We start from the raw sequence: 15,408 nt of genomic DNA on the forward strand, positions 1-15,408 counted from the left end.
ACGACAATACAAAGATAGACAAACATAATAAATGTCCTAATAATGTTATAGCTGTGGAAGTTTGTGGACTTGTACGGATGTTCGGTAGTTGAAACTATTCTATAATGTAACTAATTCATCCCCTCATCCCGTAAACTTCCTGCGGGAATATTTCATAACAGTTGTATGTAATGATGGGAATACTCTTAAGTCAAGCCCATCTCTCTGACAATAATACCGCGGATATCGCCGATCAAGTCTCCTAGGTGAACTAACTATATGTAATCCCCGAATGTACCACCGTATTGCATAGTAACGACACAAAGAAAAGATTTCTCTAAGTTATAATATTCCAGTATGTAACAGAGCGTCCTTCAACGAACATAAACATTATACGCAGGTAACGACGAGCTGACCCAGTCCCGCCTGGAGGTGGCGACGCTCCTGGCCGCCGGCGACAAGACACACTCGCAGCTGCTGGAGCTGATGCCGGAGAGGTCCGGGAACGCTCACACCAGGAACTTCGAGACCGTTCTCAAAGAGGTGGGCCGGGGTGACACGCGGGCAGGGGCGACTGGAGGGGCTCTAATTGACCTCCACAATAATATAGCTCTTACAGTACAATAACATGTTATATACAGTGTACTTGGTTTGAATACCGATAGATGGCGCCGCTGGTTGATGTTTACTGTATATATTTGATTTGAGGACAATCTACGAGTTTCTCTCTGAATTCGATTCATTGATCCATCCCCCCTCTCCACCCAGCTGTCAGTGTACCGCGCGCCCCCCAAGTGTTCGGAAAGCCTGGAGCAGGGTCTGTTCGTGCCGCGGGCCGTGGTGTGGACACGCTACTACGACCCGCTCCACGTGCTGAGGAGGGCCGTGCACAGGAGGGACTTCCACGCCTCCATGGACAGATTCACAGCCTTGTGAGTATACGGCCCCGCGACCTCGCCGCCGCCGGGGACACCGCCTCGTGATGGCTGACGTCATGTGTTGTGTTGCAGCGTCAGGGAGAAGCAGAAGTCTGAAGGGAGTCCCGGCACCTGCACGGGGACGCTCTGGCCGCCGCTGAGACCCGCCCTGCCCCCGCCCGAGGCCGCTGGGGACCCCAGGGAACTCTGCGCCTCTGGTTAGTATGGCACTGAGCTGCGATTACACCATGAGGAGGGTTGTGTCGACTTAGACAGATATACAGAACACTAAACAAATATAAATATAAATCGAAATATTGGGCAAAAAAATTGTATCAACAAGAACAATTACAAGGACAACTGATAACTCATACTTTATATATACTACTAAAATGTGTTTACTGTAATGTAAGGACTGGCTGACATTAAGATATCCAGGACTAGTTGACAATGCCAGACCCAGACAAGGGAAAACACAATCTGAATAGATTCATTGCTCGAGGCTACAGCTCTATTCTAATAGTAACGCGAGTGTGTTGTATTCAAGGTGTGTTACACGGAGCCCTGCTGGCGGTGCTCCACCGCGGGGTCCGCCGTCGGGCGGCGGAGGGCGCCTCCGAGGCGGAGGGGGGCGCCGGTCCCCCCGCCCCGCCAGCCCCGCCTGACCACGTGCTCGCCCTGGCCGTGTACCTGCTGGCCGTGGCCGCCGACCTCGCCGCTGAGAGGCAGAAGACACACGACGTGCGTACACACGGACACGAAATATACTGAGCAGTTGTTTGAAGCTTCCGACTGAATATGGAGCGTTTCCACTTCTTCAGTCATAAACTTAATTCAATACAATTTTTTTTGCGAAGCTTAAGATGGATGTCTGAAAAGACTTCGAGTTTGGTTTCAAGAGACGACACATGGTAAATCATAGTAAAGCAATAGATAATAAATGATGTCGTGTGTTATGGTTCCAGCGGGACGTGTGTGTGGCGGCGTGCGGGCGGGGAGCGGGCGGCCGCGTGTCGGGCGTGCCTCTGCTGCGGGCCTTCGCCGGCGGCTCGGTGTGTGACAACGCACGGACCGTGGTGGTCCGCGTGCCCCCCACCCCGGCCGCTGCACCCCCCGCCACCACCCTACATAGGCACACCGCCCCACAACACAATCACCACTCCGACAGTACGGACCGTTACTTCATTTATTATAGAATGGTACTTAATTATAGAGTATTTTGTATAGACTGTGTTCCCGTCGATAGGTGAGACCGAGTGGGAGGGCGGGTCGGGGTCGGGCGAGGCGGGCCCTGGGTCTCACAAGACGGCCTCGCTCCAGGCCGGGGCCGGCACCGCGCTCGCCGTGCCACAGTCCACACAGGTCACATACTGATACTATGACTTACTGACATCGTGTACCTGAAGATCAAAAAAAAAAATTCCTTAATACTATATATAGATACTGCGGTATCGCTGTGCACCCGTTATAATGATCAGTTACTGTCGTGTATGTTAATGTAATTATTTCTATCAGATGATGCGCGGCCGGTCCGCGTCCGACGACCAGTCCTCGGACGCCGGAGGAGACACGCCGGAGATAAGAGCGCTGGAGGTATGTGAGGAGAGTTGTAACGGTTGTAGTGACGGTTGTAGTGACGGTGATACAGAGACTCGGAAATATGTGCGAGGAGAGATCCTAGAGGCATGATAAACTACATATAATAGGAATAATTCAAGAAAAACAAATTTTTCTAGACATAATCTTCTAGCAAGTCAATACATTTAGTTCCTTTTTTTTCTACTCCCGTATGTCCCTATGAAAAAAAAATTATGTTGACTGTCCAAGCATCCCTGCCTTCAACACCTCGTTGTTGTCGATTCGTTTCGAGTTCTTCGGCTGAGTTTTCCTTGAGATTAGGAGAGAGGTGAAAGTCACTGGTAGTCAGTTTTGGCGAAGGGTGGGAATTTTAGTAGGTTGAATCCCGTTTCATTAAAATTTTTATTAGCTCTAGTATTCATTTATCGTCGCCTTTGAGTATCGTGTCATAAGTGATATTCAGTAGTTGTTAAGACTAACCTTCGTGTGTTGTGTCAGCCGCTGTACCCTCAGACGGCGGGCGGCAGCACGGCTCTGGCGCTGCCCTCGCTCCCCGCCCTGCACGACGTGAACATGGGAGACGCGCTGGCTCTCACCACACATGCCCACGAAGACATCGACCCCGATGTAGACGTGCAGTACGGTGAGTACCAACACCTGCTGTGGGTGGGACCGTTCACACTCCTCATGCGTGTCTGAAATATAAGGACATATTTGAAAGATTAAATCTAAATAAATAGTGTGATGCAGCGGTCATGAACGTTAACCAGCTCAATTTGTTGTAAGTCTGTAAAATAGAAACTATACTGCACTCAGTCTAGTACAAGCCCTCACGGAGACTGGTTGTTTTATTTAAAATGTCTTATGGCAAGATCCACATATGTAAACTTACAGTAGCTCAAAACACTAAACGAATGGTTTCAATGAATCCACCACAGAATGATATTTTAAAGACATACAAATTAAGGAAATGCGATGTGATAGAGTATGAGGTCATGTCTTATTACATAATGTGTAGAGCTGGAGGCAGCAGCGTGGCAAGACACGAGGCCGGCCCTGCCCGCGCCGCCCTCGCCCATGGTCAGCACGCCGCCCTCCACTGACACGCAGGTACACCACCGAAAACTCTACTTACATATATTTAACGTTTGCTCGACTGATCCACTGTGACCTGGCCCCTAGCTCCAGCTGCACACTCCTACCGACGAGCAGATCCCCGTCAACGAGTCCATCATATCCCTGCTGCTGAAGCTTCACTCGCAGCTGTCGGGGCGACTCGACTCCTTCTCGCTGGAGGAGCCGGCTATAGCCTGCGACGAACCTATCGGTGAGTGACACGACACAGTACCGGCTGCTGTGACGAAAAGTTCGCAGCATTCCATGCATTCACGGTGCGCATGCCGGGTCCATCGCGTCACAGGGAGAGGAGCTTCAACTGTGCCTGGGACTTGCGACCCAGGTGTAGGTTTAAGGGGCCCCTATCTAACGCGCGTTAAACGCTCACCTCCATCGTCCAAGCTCCTCGCTCTACCTAAATAAATTTGAGGCGAACCCATTAGGGGCTGCCTTTGTAGTATGTTGTAAGAATGAACTGATGTTAGTTCTGGACAGATCCAAGTCTCTTAATAGGCTGTAAAGAGATTTAGCTGTTATACCTAGCGTTCCCACTTCTGAGTAAAAAAAGTTAATTAATGTTGAATAATAAATCTGCCTCCAGGTGACGGGCCCCACTTCATCGGTCTCCTGGTGCACAAGCTGGCCGCCCTGGACGCGCGGTGTGCCGCCGCCGTGCAGCAAGTGAGGCGCGCGCTCTGGCCCCATCAGAGAGAGAGACAGGCGGAGCAGAGAGCGAGGGAGAGGAGGGAAAAGGAAGAGCGCTCCAGGAGGGCCAGGGACAGGCAGCAGCAGCTCATGAGGGAGTTCGCCAGGAGACAACAGCAGTTTATGTCGGCGATGGAGAGCATGGAGGGCGCACCCATGGAGTGGGAGGAGGAGGTGCAGAGGGACTACGACTGTGTTATCTGCAACACCACCGCGCCCACCACCCCACACGACCCTATAGGGCTCGTTGTACTGCTGCAGGTTAGCCACCTTACATTATACATTCTCACATGGACACTTTATTGTTCCTAAAGTAACATCAAATTTCTCATCTCCGCCGGTATGTTTCAGTCGACGTCGGTGCTGGGTCATCGTCGTCGTCGCGGCAGTGGCGGCGCTCGCCTGGCGCTGTGCGAGGCGGAGCGTGCTCGTCTCGCCCAGCAGCAGCACGCCACGGCGGCCGCTCACCACTACCGCCTGCACGACGAGCTCCACCAGCACTTCGACCAGGACTCGTGGGTGCTGTCGGTGTCGGTGGGCTGGGAGGGCGGCGTGGCGGCGCAGTCCTGCGGCCATCACCTCCACCTGCGCTGCCTCCGCTCCTATCTGCGCTCGCTGGCGGCTCCTCAGCGGCCTCACAACCTCCACGTGGAGCGCGGCGAGTTCCTGTGTCCTCTGTGTCGCCAGTTAGCTAACAGCGTGTTGCCACTCGCGCCCCCCGCCGTGCCCAGAAACCCCCCGCCCGCCCCCCTCCACCACCAGCTGGCGGCACAGGTGCTCGACATGTTGGAGAGAGACCACCCGGCGCCGGTAACATTAGACGATCTGCCATTTCTGTAGTTAGATTGTTTAAAATTCAAATGAGTATATTTTCTTCAGACTAAGGCTTTAGGCCTGGTTTTCTTAAGTCAAACAGTTTTTTTTTCAACTTAAAAATTACAAATCGTTACATTCCCCAGTGCTCTTAAATTTTAATGTTATCGTTCAGAGTCCGAGTCGCCTGTCGGAGGCGATGGGGAAAGCGATGGAGGACATGACGGCGACGGCGGGCGGCAAGCTGAAGCAGCGCTACGGCTCCTCGCCCGCCGCCATCTTCACGTTCGTGGCGTCCCTGGTGAGGACCAACCTGGAGTGTGAGCTGGTGCAGCGAGGCGGCTCGCTCGTCCATCAACCCGCGCCGCGGTACAAGCCTCGCGACGACTGCATAGGTGACCGCGTCCTACCCACCCGCCGCTGCGCTACGACTCTATAGAGTACAGTACGACTAACGCACTCGACACACCCGCAGTCCCCCTCATCGCGGTGGCGGGTGCTCACGCCGTGGCGCTGTCCGCGGCCGGCGCGCGGCTCGGCGTGTCGGAGACGTGGCGCGCGCTGGTGCCCGCGGCCTGCAGCGGCGGCGATGGCCCAGCTGGGAGCGGCTCACCGGCCACGCTGCACGGCGCCGCCTCCCGCCCGGTACCGCTGCTGCTGAGAGACCCCACCGCACTGCTCATGCACTTCCTGCTGCTCGCCCCTGCCTCTCCGCCTCACATCGATATCCGTAAGTCCACTGGACGAGTCGTGTCGTCCTTCGCTGTTCCTCCTCTCACCGTGACGTTTCCTCCTCAGAACACTTCACGTGTATCGTCCGCGTGCTGTACACGCTCACGTACTATCAAGTGGTGAACCAGCTGTGTGCGTGCGGCACACTGAGTGCGGCGCTCCAAACGGCAAGCGGACGGGACGCCGGCAGCGGACTGGCGGAGGCGGCGCGGCTGCTGCTGGGGGCTCTGGACGGACATCACCTGCTGGACGACGAGGGAACCGCCGCAGACACCGCCCACCACCTGGACGCCGTGGAGCTGGAGGTGAGGAGGCGACGCTACTGCTATACCTACATATGTGCCATCGTATTATATGTGGCTGTGATCAGTGTTACTCTGCCCACAATTGACGATCAAACCACATCAGAGAAAAGTCGTAAAACAAATTGAAGATTTTAATGAAATTTTTGGCAGCTTATGATTATTACTGAAAATCTTATTGCAGTCTTTACTTTATTAAAATGTAAATGTGACTTTTCCAGGTCCAGGAGCTAGTGGTTCCGTTCCTCCGTATAGCGGCGCTCCTCCGTAAGCACATGTACGGGGCGGAGCTGCCTCACATCGCCAGAGAAGAGGACGAGTTCGTGGCGCTGTTGCGGTTCCTGGATCTGGCGGAGGCGGGCCCGGCCGACGCCGCGCTGCCCTCGGACGCGGCGAGCGCGGCGCGCGGCTGGGCGCGGCAGCTGGGTGCGGCCGCCGCCGGCGGGCAGCTGGGCGTGCAGCGCGTGGTGCGGTCCCTGCACGCGGACTGGGCGCCGCCGTCGCTGCTGGCCCTGCCGCGGGACTACGACCGCCTGTTCACGTACTACCACGAGCGCGTGTGCCTGCAGTGCGGCGCCGTGCCCAAGGAGGCGTCCGTGTGTCTGCTGTGCGGGACCCTGGTGTGCCTCAAGCAGCCGTGCTGCCGCCACCGCGCCGTGGCCGAAGCGGTGCAGCACGCGACCGACTGCGGCGGCGGCACCGGCATCTTCCTGGTGGTCACGTCCACGTACATCATAGTGATCCGCGGCCGGCGGGCCTGCCTGTGGGGCTCGCTCTACCTCGACGACTACGACGAGGAGGACCGCGACCTGAAGCGCGGCAAGCCGCTGTACCTGTCGCAGGACCGGCTGGAGCTGCTGCAGGCGCAGTGGCTCGCTCACCGCTTCGACCACACCAAGCGGACCTGGGTGTGGCACCGCGACTCGCTCTGAGCGCCTCCCTCTCTCGTCGCCGGAGTGTGTCGCGTTGCTCAAGGCGGCCGCCGCAGCGCCGCCTCCCGTCTCCAGGTGTGATGTCCGTGTGCCGGAGCGCGGCTGAGGGCTGTGAACGTTATCCCGGGTCTCTTCGGAGCTCGTCGTGATAGCGATAGTGTTTAAATTATTACGTTACGTCATCTCATCTCACCTCTCGTCTTATCCTTGATAACCTAGCTTTGATAACTTTGTTGTTATTTTATTTTGTAATTATTTTACATATGTTTGTCAGCGAGCGGCTCTAACATCACGATATATATAATAGATACGCGGTCGCGAGCTCGTGTGTTCTCGGACGTGTGTGTGGGACGGCAGTGTGTTATATTATAGTATGTAGTTAGTCTTTTCGTTTCGTGTGCAATGTTGTGGCCTTGTAATGTAAACTGTAAATTCCTCTCGTCAGAAGTACCCTCGTGTAACGTTAGTCGACCGGAGCTGTTCAGTTTTTTCGAGCTTTCTTTGAGCTTCATCGTCGGTGAGTCAGTCGGTCGGTCGGAGTGACCCCGGTCCGCCTTCATCTCATGTCGCATGGTGCATGCATGTTACGTCGTGCCTTTAATTTCGGTGAATCATATATTGAAGTATATAGCATGTTATCGTATCATAGAAATATAATGAGATACAATAAATATTACAGGTTGAACCCTTTAGACGTTAATGATGACACCATATTGTTGTTGTGTGTAGCACGCGATGTTCTGGCTGTATGCGACGGACGCGCAACGGGAAATTAAGAGAATGTTGTTACGATGCAGTTGTTTAAATATAATATGTTTGTGATATATTTTACATTTGATTTTTGATAGTCTGTACTATGTATGTGTAAGGTATTTAACCCCCTCCCTCTCCCCCCCCCCCCCCCACCCTCTGCCTGTTCTCTAAGTTAGTTTTATTTATCCCGTCGTCGCTCGATGTTGTTAGCTCGGGTTGCCCGTCACCCCTCTTGTATATAATCAAACATTAAAGTTGTTGATAAATCATCTTGCCTTTTATTTATTTCGTTTTTGTGTTCCACTGAACAATTAAGGATAAGGTTTCACATATTTTTTAGCAGAAAAACTGTCTGCATGTAACAAAAAAATTTGTCCATGCCGTGCAATATATGTGCAATATGCTCGGGTATGCGACCTCGAGACGAAATTTGTATGCGTAGTCTGAGTTCGCACCGCCACACGACATACGGAGTTAAATGTTTTCATTAATCAATCTGTGCACATTCTAGTGCTAACGACAGCTACTGAATAAGAAGCGGGGAACGCCTCGTGTGTAGAGTGACGGTAGTAACTTGGAGTATGAGCAAAGGAGATACGAGATCCGATCTCGGGGAGTTGTTATGTTATACTCGTTAATTCTAAAATCTTAGACATATTTGAAACTGCTTAGTTGTGATAATGATGCATTTGAGATGCATTATTAATGAAGGAGTCAAAAAGTTATTTTTTTTCTTATATTAAAGATCCGTACGGTTTCTTACAAATACAATAGTTGTTTTGCCTAAGATGTCAATATGGGAACGAAGCGGCGTAGCTTCTTAAAAAACCAAAAGTGCTTAGTGTGTTGTCGGATAAGCGACATGTTATATAGGTCGGTCCTTACGTAGCCGGCGTCTGAAAAGGCTCTCATATTCAAAGCTTGTTTGATACTAGCGTGAGAAAGAGTTGTACGCATGAGTGAAAAAATCTGTCGATTTTTTACACTCATAGCGATTCACATCAATTTTAGTCACAGACTCGAGCCTGCCAGTGGTAGTAGAAAACCCGCGAAAAAGGCCTTTTCAAGTATCTTCTAATTCTTCTTGAAGTCTATTTGGTCTTGCACTTGCACGTCATCTGCTCTGCAATCGTTAACAGCAGTACAAACTTCAGCTGCGGGATTTACTATATTATTCAAAATTCAGATCGAGGCTTGAAATAGAGCACACGTCTGGTTGTGTGGGACTGGGGTGTAATCGTCTGGTCTTATTCTTTATTATGTTTGTCATAATATGCCACGTAATTAAAAAGCTTTGGAACACTTATTATCAATAAATTTAAATCATAATAATATTCAGATGAATTATAAAAATTCCATAGCTGTTGCAAGTATATAAGACGCTCAGAGGTCCGATTTCCATTGCCCCCAATTTTTTTTTGACAATGGACTTCATGAGAGATCGATTAAAAGGTTTGGCCAAATGGTGTTAATTTATTGTATGTGCTTATCCTATCACAAAGGCTTAGCCATCAAGTTTTACAAACAAGAATCAGTTGAATCATTTTTGCCATTAAGGTCGCCAAAATGATAAGTTTTGAGATAAATCTTTTGGAAGATGACTGGTGAGTAAAGATCTCACAAGATCGAAAATAAATTTTCAAGTGTATACTTATCTAGTAAATATAAATTGCGTGGAATATAATCTTTAATCGTCTAGGGCTCGAGGCTTCTCTGCCCTCGTTTCTGGTGTTTTTATTTCCATTGAAATCCATATCAAATAGATTGTATTAATTTTTTTTTAAGTTATTAGTAAATATTCCCGAAAGTCTTCGATACATTCTTTAAATTCTCTCGGTATAAGGCTACGCATATTAGAATGCGCCATGTCATACAAACACCGAATACGCAGAAAGAAAAAAACGCACAATTTGTTAAAAGTTTATATTATTGTACATCAACTATGATTTTAGAGGTAGAACATTCTACTCTTAAAATTAAATGGTAGCGGACAAGAATTCCAATACAAATTATAAATTCAAATAATTCACCGCGATAATATCATCTATAGGCGGAGCAGGTTCCCGAACCCACGAGCACCGACAGAGTCGACACAGCACAGCGACACGCTGGTCAACACCAGCGATCTCGGAAAATAACCTTTTAGTACACAAACTATAATAATATACACCCACTAACTTTATTATTACTTAGTTAGTTTTACGACATCAGTAGGTAGGTACGTCTCGACACGTCAAGCGTCGGTCGACAGTTGACAGTCTCGATCCGCTCTCGTATTATGCATGACGATAAAAGTTGAAATGTAAATAATAATTTTCTTCATAAATGAAGTTTCTTTTTTTTATCACAGAAAAAAAATAAATATCAAAATAAAACGATGGCAACTTACATAACGCACCGAGTCTTCAAAGTAATATAATCTTGATTTGAAACGATCATGTTTTATAAGAATACTTAAAAATACTAGAATCCGAAATAATAATTACAAGTGTTAATAATATTAGTAACATATAGGTTTTAGAATTTTATTATCGAAAGCAAGGAATGTTGTTTTGGGAGCCAATCTATTATCAAACGACAATTACAACAGGACACGTCGCGGGCGTTTTAAAAAACGCGCGAAATATAAAGAACACAAAATATTACAATATATTTATATTTCGCTTACAATTAGTTATAAGTATATAGATGCGTGCCGGACGTAGTGTAAACACATCCCACAAACATTATGTATATGTATATCTAATTCGTGAACACATTTTTTTTATCTATGGCACGCGACGCTCGGCCGCTGACAGCTGATACTGATAGGCCCGACTATCGACAATACAATTACGTATATAAGCATCGGTTAAACGACAATAACCGTACGTTTTTTATCAAAGGACTAAGGTTACTTAAGGATTAGTTATTTTTTAGTTATACTGGTCGTCTTGAGATCCGATCCGACTGGCTTCGATATTTGGCTGTTCATGTTACATGTTAAGTGTGATTCAGCTTTAATGTTCCGGTTTGAAACTGCGATGACGTCCACACGGATTGCGCGAGTCGTGTGTGAAACGCTTTATAGTATGAGTTAATTAAGTAAAACCTAAAATATGTAAGTATTCGGAGAGCTCCCGCGCTCCCGGCACACGAACGCCGCTTCTTTCACCTTGGAATATAATCGCTCTTCCAAAAAAAGAAGGAAAAATACCTCAAACAATTCATATAAAATATTTCTATTCAAGTAAAAAAGCGGCGTCCAATACGTTATATTACTTGCTATAGAGGTAACTAACTAGACACTAGTCTATCGTATGAATCAGTTGGCAGATATGTTATTGACAGTACATCAGTCAGTTGGAGCTACTCACTGCGACGCGTCTCGTATCAAACCTTGTAGACGGCAAATAACAAAGAAAATACGTTCCTTGACAAAATACTGGCATACAGTGGCTACTATACTTTACACCTAATATATATCCCACCCTAACAATCTTTACATACATTTACATCTATCCGTTACATTGTAAGAGCTAGCACTAACTGGGTCCAAACTTTCTAATGGTCGAAATTGACACGAGTCCCAAGTCTCCTACTAGCTGGATCCCTATGTTGTGGGAGTCCCATACAACGTTCCACAAACTGGACCTCTGTTACACGTATTGTTGAACCGTATCTACTCACAATAGGACAGTACTATCCCTCAAACGGTTCACACTCACAACTATGTACATTAATATTGAAGTTTCTGAATATCGGTAAAGACAATATAATATAATATATATGTATGTATTCATCAATGTCTGTGTGATATGTGTGTCTCGTGTTATAAGGCGTGCCAGGGCGGGGTGAGCGCGGTCGTGGGCGCCTGCGCGGCGAGGTCGGCGGTGTCCGGTGTGTCCGGAGGACAGTCGCAGTGGTGACGCAGGTCCAGGAAGTTGCCGTAGTCGTCGGTGAGGGCGCTGTGTCTCACCACACAAACGTGCCGCCTCGCACCCGACCACCACCAGCTCTCTGGGGACCGGTGCGTCACATAAGCTCACCACACACTACCTCACATAACATTATTGTAACAATCTGCTTGTATTACCTCTGCTGATATCGGCGTCCGTGATGAGCTCGTCGTCCATGAGGGCGGACAGCGCGTCGTCAGTGTGCTCCAAGTCTGTAATCAATAAATCCATAATATAACAACATTAAGAGACACAATTCTCCACTTCTGTGGGTGAGCCTATGTTATATCTAGCTCATGTTGAACTCATACTCACTGGGTTCCCCTTTGACCAGTGGCTCCTCTTTGAGGACGGTGGTCGTCGTAGGTGTGGTGGGCGCGGTGGGCGTCGTGGGCGTAGCGGGCGGCGTGGGCGCGGCGTCCACTCCAGACGCGCCGGCCTCTCCTGAACTGTTGGAACTACACTCTGGACTGTAGGGCGCCATCTGTAAAATATATTTGTGTAATCAGTATATAAAATTAATTAATAAGTAACATTTGTAAATGACATTTGACTTCATAATTATGTTCTTAAAATGACAAATAAGTAGAAAGAAGCTCCTAATCAAGGGAAATTTTTCTTACTGAAATATAAAAACCTTGAAATATTTGGAAGCATCTATCTTTCAAACAATTGATTTTGGCGAAAAATGGTTTTAGGAACCTTAATGTCTTTTTAAAGCCCTATCCATAGACACCAGTCACGAGTAGGCTAGCTGATTTTTTTTTCTAATCAGTTCCATGTATGGTGTACCCACCTTCAACTTCTAAGTTTATTAATTTTTAATAAATTCGAATAGCGGTTACCAGAATACATTAACCTACAAAGTTTCAACTATGTAGGCCCGACAGTTTTGGAAATAAATGGCTGTGAGATACGGACGGACAGACAAACATGACGAATCTATAAGGGTACCGTTTTTTGCCATTTAGCTACGGAACTCTAAAAAAGGGTTTTTAAAATTATAAAACTTCGCTTATGTTTCCACTATGTGTTAGGACTCACTCGTAGACTGCGCCGTCTCCTGGGAGTGACCTCAGCCATCTTGTAGCTGGTGTCCATGGCCCAGTAGGAACCCTTGCCGGGGTCGTCTTTACTGCGAGCCACCTTCATGAAGCATTTGTTCAGGGACAGGTTGTGACGGATAGAGTTCTGGAACATTATAATGAGTGTTTTACCAATAATTATGAAACAGAGTCTTTGGAAGCAATGAATTGCTTCCGCCTCACACTCACTGACCATACATTTACATTCATCGCACACAAATACAAGAAGACCTATTACTCTATCAGAAGGCAATTATATAAGGTGGCAACTGGAGGTTCCAGGAAAACTACGAAACTTACTTATATGTATATTATAATAAAAAATTACATATTAAAACTTATAACCTACACCTAAGACTATATGACTGCCCCGATGTTAGGATAGCAATACCATTCCATAGCTTGTGTGGTATCAGGAATCTTCTGGTTCACACGGCTTGGTGTTGGTTCCGCGGAGTCAGCGGCGTGACTTGTTATATGATATTTTATCTATACAACGATGTTACCCCGGCGATGTTCATTTATTTTATAATATGTAGCGCGTACGTAACAAGGCTATATAAAGGACAAGAAATCTATTGTCTGCAGGACATTAAATAACCATTGTAGAAAAATTAAATGCTTTTTTAACTTGTTTTAGCCGACTGCTATGAAAAATAATGAGGTAAAATTGTACTGTGATATAAATTTCTTAGACCAATATCTTCTAACCTCAGCTTCACTCTCTTAGGTGTAATAATATTACATAATGATACATATTTTTTCTTTATTAATGATATTATCTATGTTATTGTTTGCTAGTATTTAATTACAGAAAACTTAATTCATAACTTCAAGGGGATTTTGCAAGTGTCTTAATTTTTTTTCAAGAAAAACATTACTCAGATAATTCATTGGTAGCTCCATGACCATAAACAAAATGTGCAATTCATTAATTTAAAATTTCAGATCATGTTGTCTGTCCGGACGGAAAGTTAAAAAAAATGATCTTTTTATACATAATATGTGTTTGAGAATCATAATTAGTTTATTATCGTTTTATTGGAAATATTATTTAATTTGGCTTATTTACATGTTCAAAGATTATGGCAAAACTACGAGCAAAGGCAGAAAAAACACAATCTACATAACACAGTATCGCTAGAGACCAATACAGAATACCGAAATAAAAGTGAATTATCTTTAAATATCAAAGAAATAAAATGAGATTGAGTGTATAATGTGTTTGAAGTCAGATTTATAACGAGTGTCTTCATTAATTTAAGTACAAAATCTATACATAATAAATTTAGGACTTATCCAAATAGTTATGAAAATTTTATCAAAAGCAAAAAGCTCTTAAAAAAATCTTCCAATTTATGAGTCATTTTAATAAGTTGGCAACAGGCATTCACAGAGCAATAAAAAAGATTTTTTTATAACAAACATGACAAAGCTGATATTAGGACAAAAAACCTCATTACGTAAATGAAACATCATCAATTTTAATGAAATACTTTACTAGGATGTTCACGTAGCACATTCAACAAATAAACATTTACTGTTAGAACTCACCATCCAGCCCTTGCCAGCCTCCTTGTAATAGGGGAAGGCGTTGCAGATGTAGTTGTATATCTCATTCAAGGTCATCTTTCCATTGGGCGAGCTGCTGATAGCCATCTAATCATACTCGCATAGCTGGAAACATTGTTACCATTAGACAAACATGTCTCTATTAAAAACTATTATAACAATACCCAGATTTTTCATCAAGATCAGTCAAATGCTATATATTGTTAAGCTGTCAGTGTTTTCAACTGCAAGACCTTCTAAAATATTTTATTCTGTTAGCATATTCCATTACATGTATTGGTCTTCAACTAGAATTGAAATATTCGTGTATTAACTCAATGTTGTAACTTTTTTTTAAATGTTATAACTAAACCAAATAAAGAACAATTGATTCCTATCTGATGTGTCAACAATAAATTAGTTGAAGGTTTTCTATGCTTGAGGAAAACATTACCTATAAGCAGGTTTGGCGTGTTTGATTTTTATTTTGTCTTGTTTCTGGTCAATTTCCTTGTTGTTATTTTCCTGTTGTAAAGTGGCGGTGTACATCTTCATAAAGAAAGCGAGGAATTGGACCAAGGGGGCTGTGCCGCGGTGGTCCTGGGCTGTACGCCGGGAGCCACTCTACTCCTGGCGAATCGCTCATTGTGTCACATACAATGCAAACTTCTCAATAATACCACTCAACTTTCCATTATTTAACTAACACTATCACAAATGGACCTTACACTAAACGCCCCTTTACACAGCGTTTTGTGGGCGTCTAGTAACTCGCTACCTTTTACGAAGATGATCTCTCATTGTAAAACATCAATTATATCCTTGGAGTGTCGGCAGAAATCGCTAACACAATTGAGAAATTTAATGCAAATAACACAATATTAGGCCGGAAATAGACGTAGACCTCAATTAAAACAGAAGAAAGAACGCAAAACATTAAAGAAAAACTTAATTTATAATAGAAAAATGAAATTATTATGAAATTTGAGGCGCCTACAACAAGGAAA

The 15,408-nt window shown here is 46.0% G+C and overlaps 2 protein-coding genes across 2 annotated transcripts in view; one reads left to right on the forward strand and one right to left on the reverse strand.

Annotated features, from left to right (window-relative positions):
* Positions 1–8,096, forward strand: part of LOC133320196 (E3 ubiquitin-protein ligase Ubr3-like) — a 35,134-nt gene extending 27,038 nt beyond the window's left edge. Inside the window, exons 13-28 of the mRNA XM_061527758.1 lie at positions 380–522; positions 748–911; positions 990–1,114; positions 1,444–1,637; positions 1,862–2,063; positions 2,143–2,258; positions 2,412–2,489; positions 2,973–3,117; positions 3,493–3,584; positions 3,657–3,801; positions 4,192–4,556; positions 4,647–5,105; positions 5,284–5,503; positions 5,584–5,838; positions 5,907–6,145; positions 6,364–8,096. Coding sequence (XP_061383742.1) covers positions 380–522; positions 748–911; positions 990–1,114; positions 1,444–1,637; positions 1,862–2,063; positions 2,143–2,258; positions 2,412–2,489; positions 2,973–3,117; positions 3,493–3,584; positions 3,657–3,801; positions 4,192–4,556; positions 4,647–5,105; positions 5,284–5,503; positions 5,584–5,838; positions 5,907–6,145; positions 6,364–7,074 — 3,653 coding nt within the window. The 3' untranslated portion in view covers positions 7,075–8,096. The remainder of the gene's footprint in view (positions 1–379; positions 523–747; positions 912–989; positions 1,115–1,443; positions 1,638–1,861; positions 2,064–2,142; positions 2,259–2,411; positions 2,490–2,972; positions 3,118–3,492; positions 3,585–3,656; positions 3,802–4,191; positions 4,557–4,646; positions 5,106–5,283; positions 5,504–5,583; positions 5,839–5,906; positions 6,146–6,363) is intronic.
* Positions 8,097–9,736: 1,640 nt separating this feature from the next.
* Positions 9,737–15,073, reverse strand: LOC133320211 (forkhead box protein J3-like). The gene is given in 8 exon segments (XM_061527832.1): positions 9,737–11,826; positions 11,903–11,977; positions 12,081–12,249; positions 12,810–12,956; positions 14,405–14,508; positions 14,511–14,527; positions 14,856–14,942; positions 14,944–15,073. Coding segments are annotated over 8 exon segments (891 nt in total). The 5' UTR covers positions 15,048–15,073; the 3' UTR covers positions 9,737–11,638.
* Positions 15,074–15,408: the final 335 nt, after the last annotated feature.

Source organism: Danaus plexippus (assembly GCF_018135715.1).
Source record: "Danaus plexippus chromosome 13 unlocalized genomic scaffold, MEX_DaPlex mxdp_15, whole genome shotgun sequence".
In the NCBI taxonomy this organism is placed as follows: Eukaryota; Metazoa; Arthropoda; class Insecta; order Lepidoptera; family Nymphalidae; genus Danaus; species Danaus plexippus.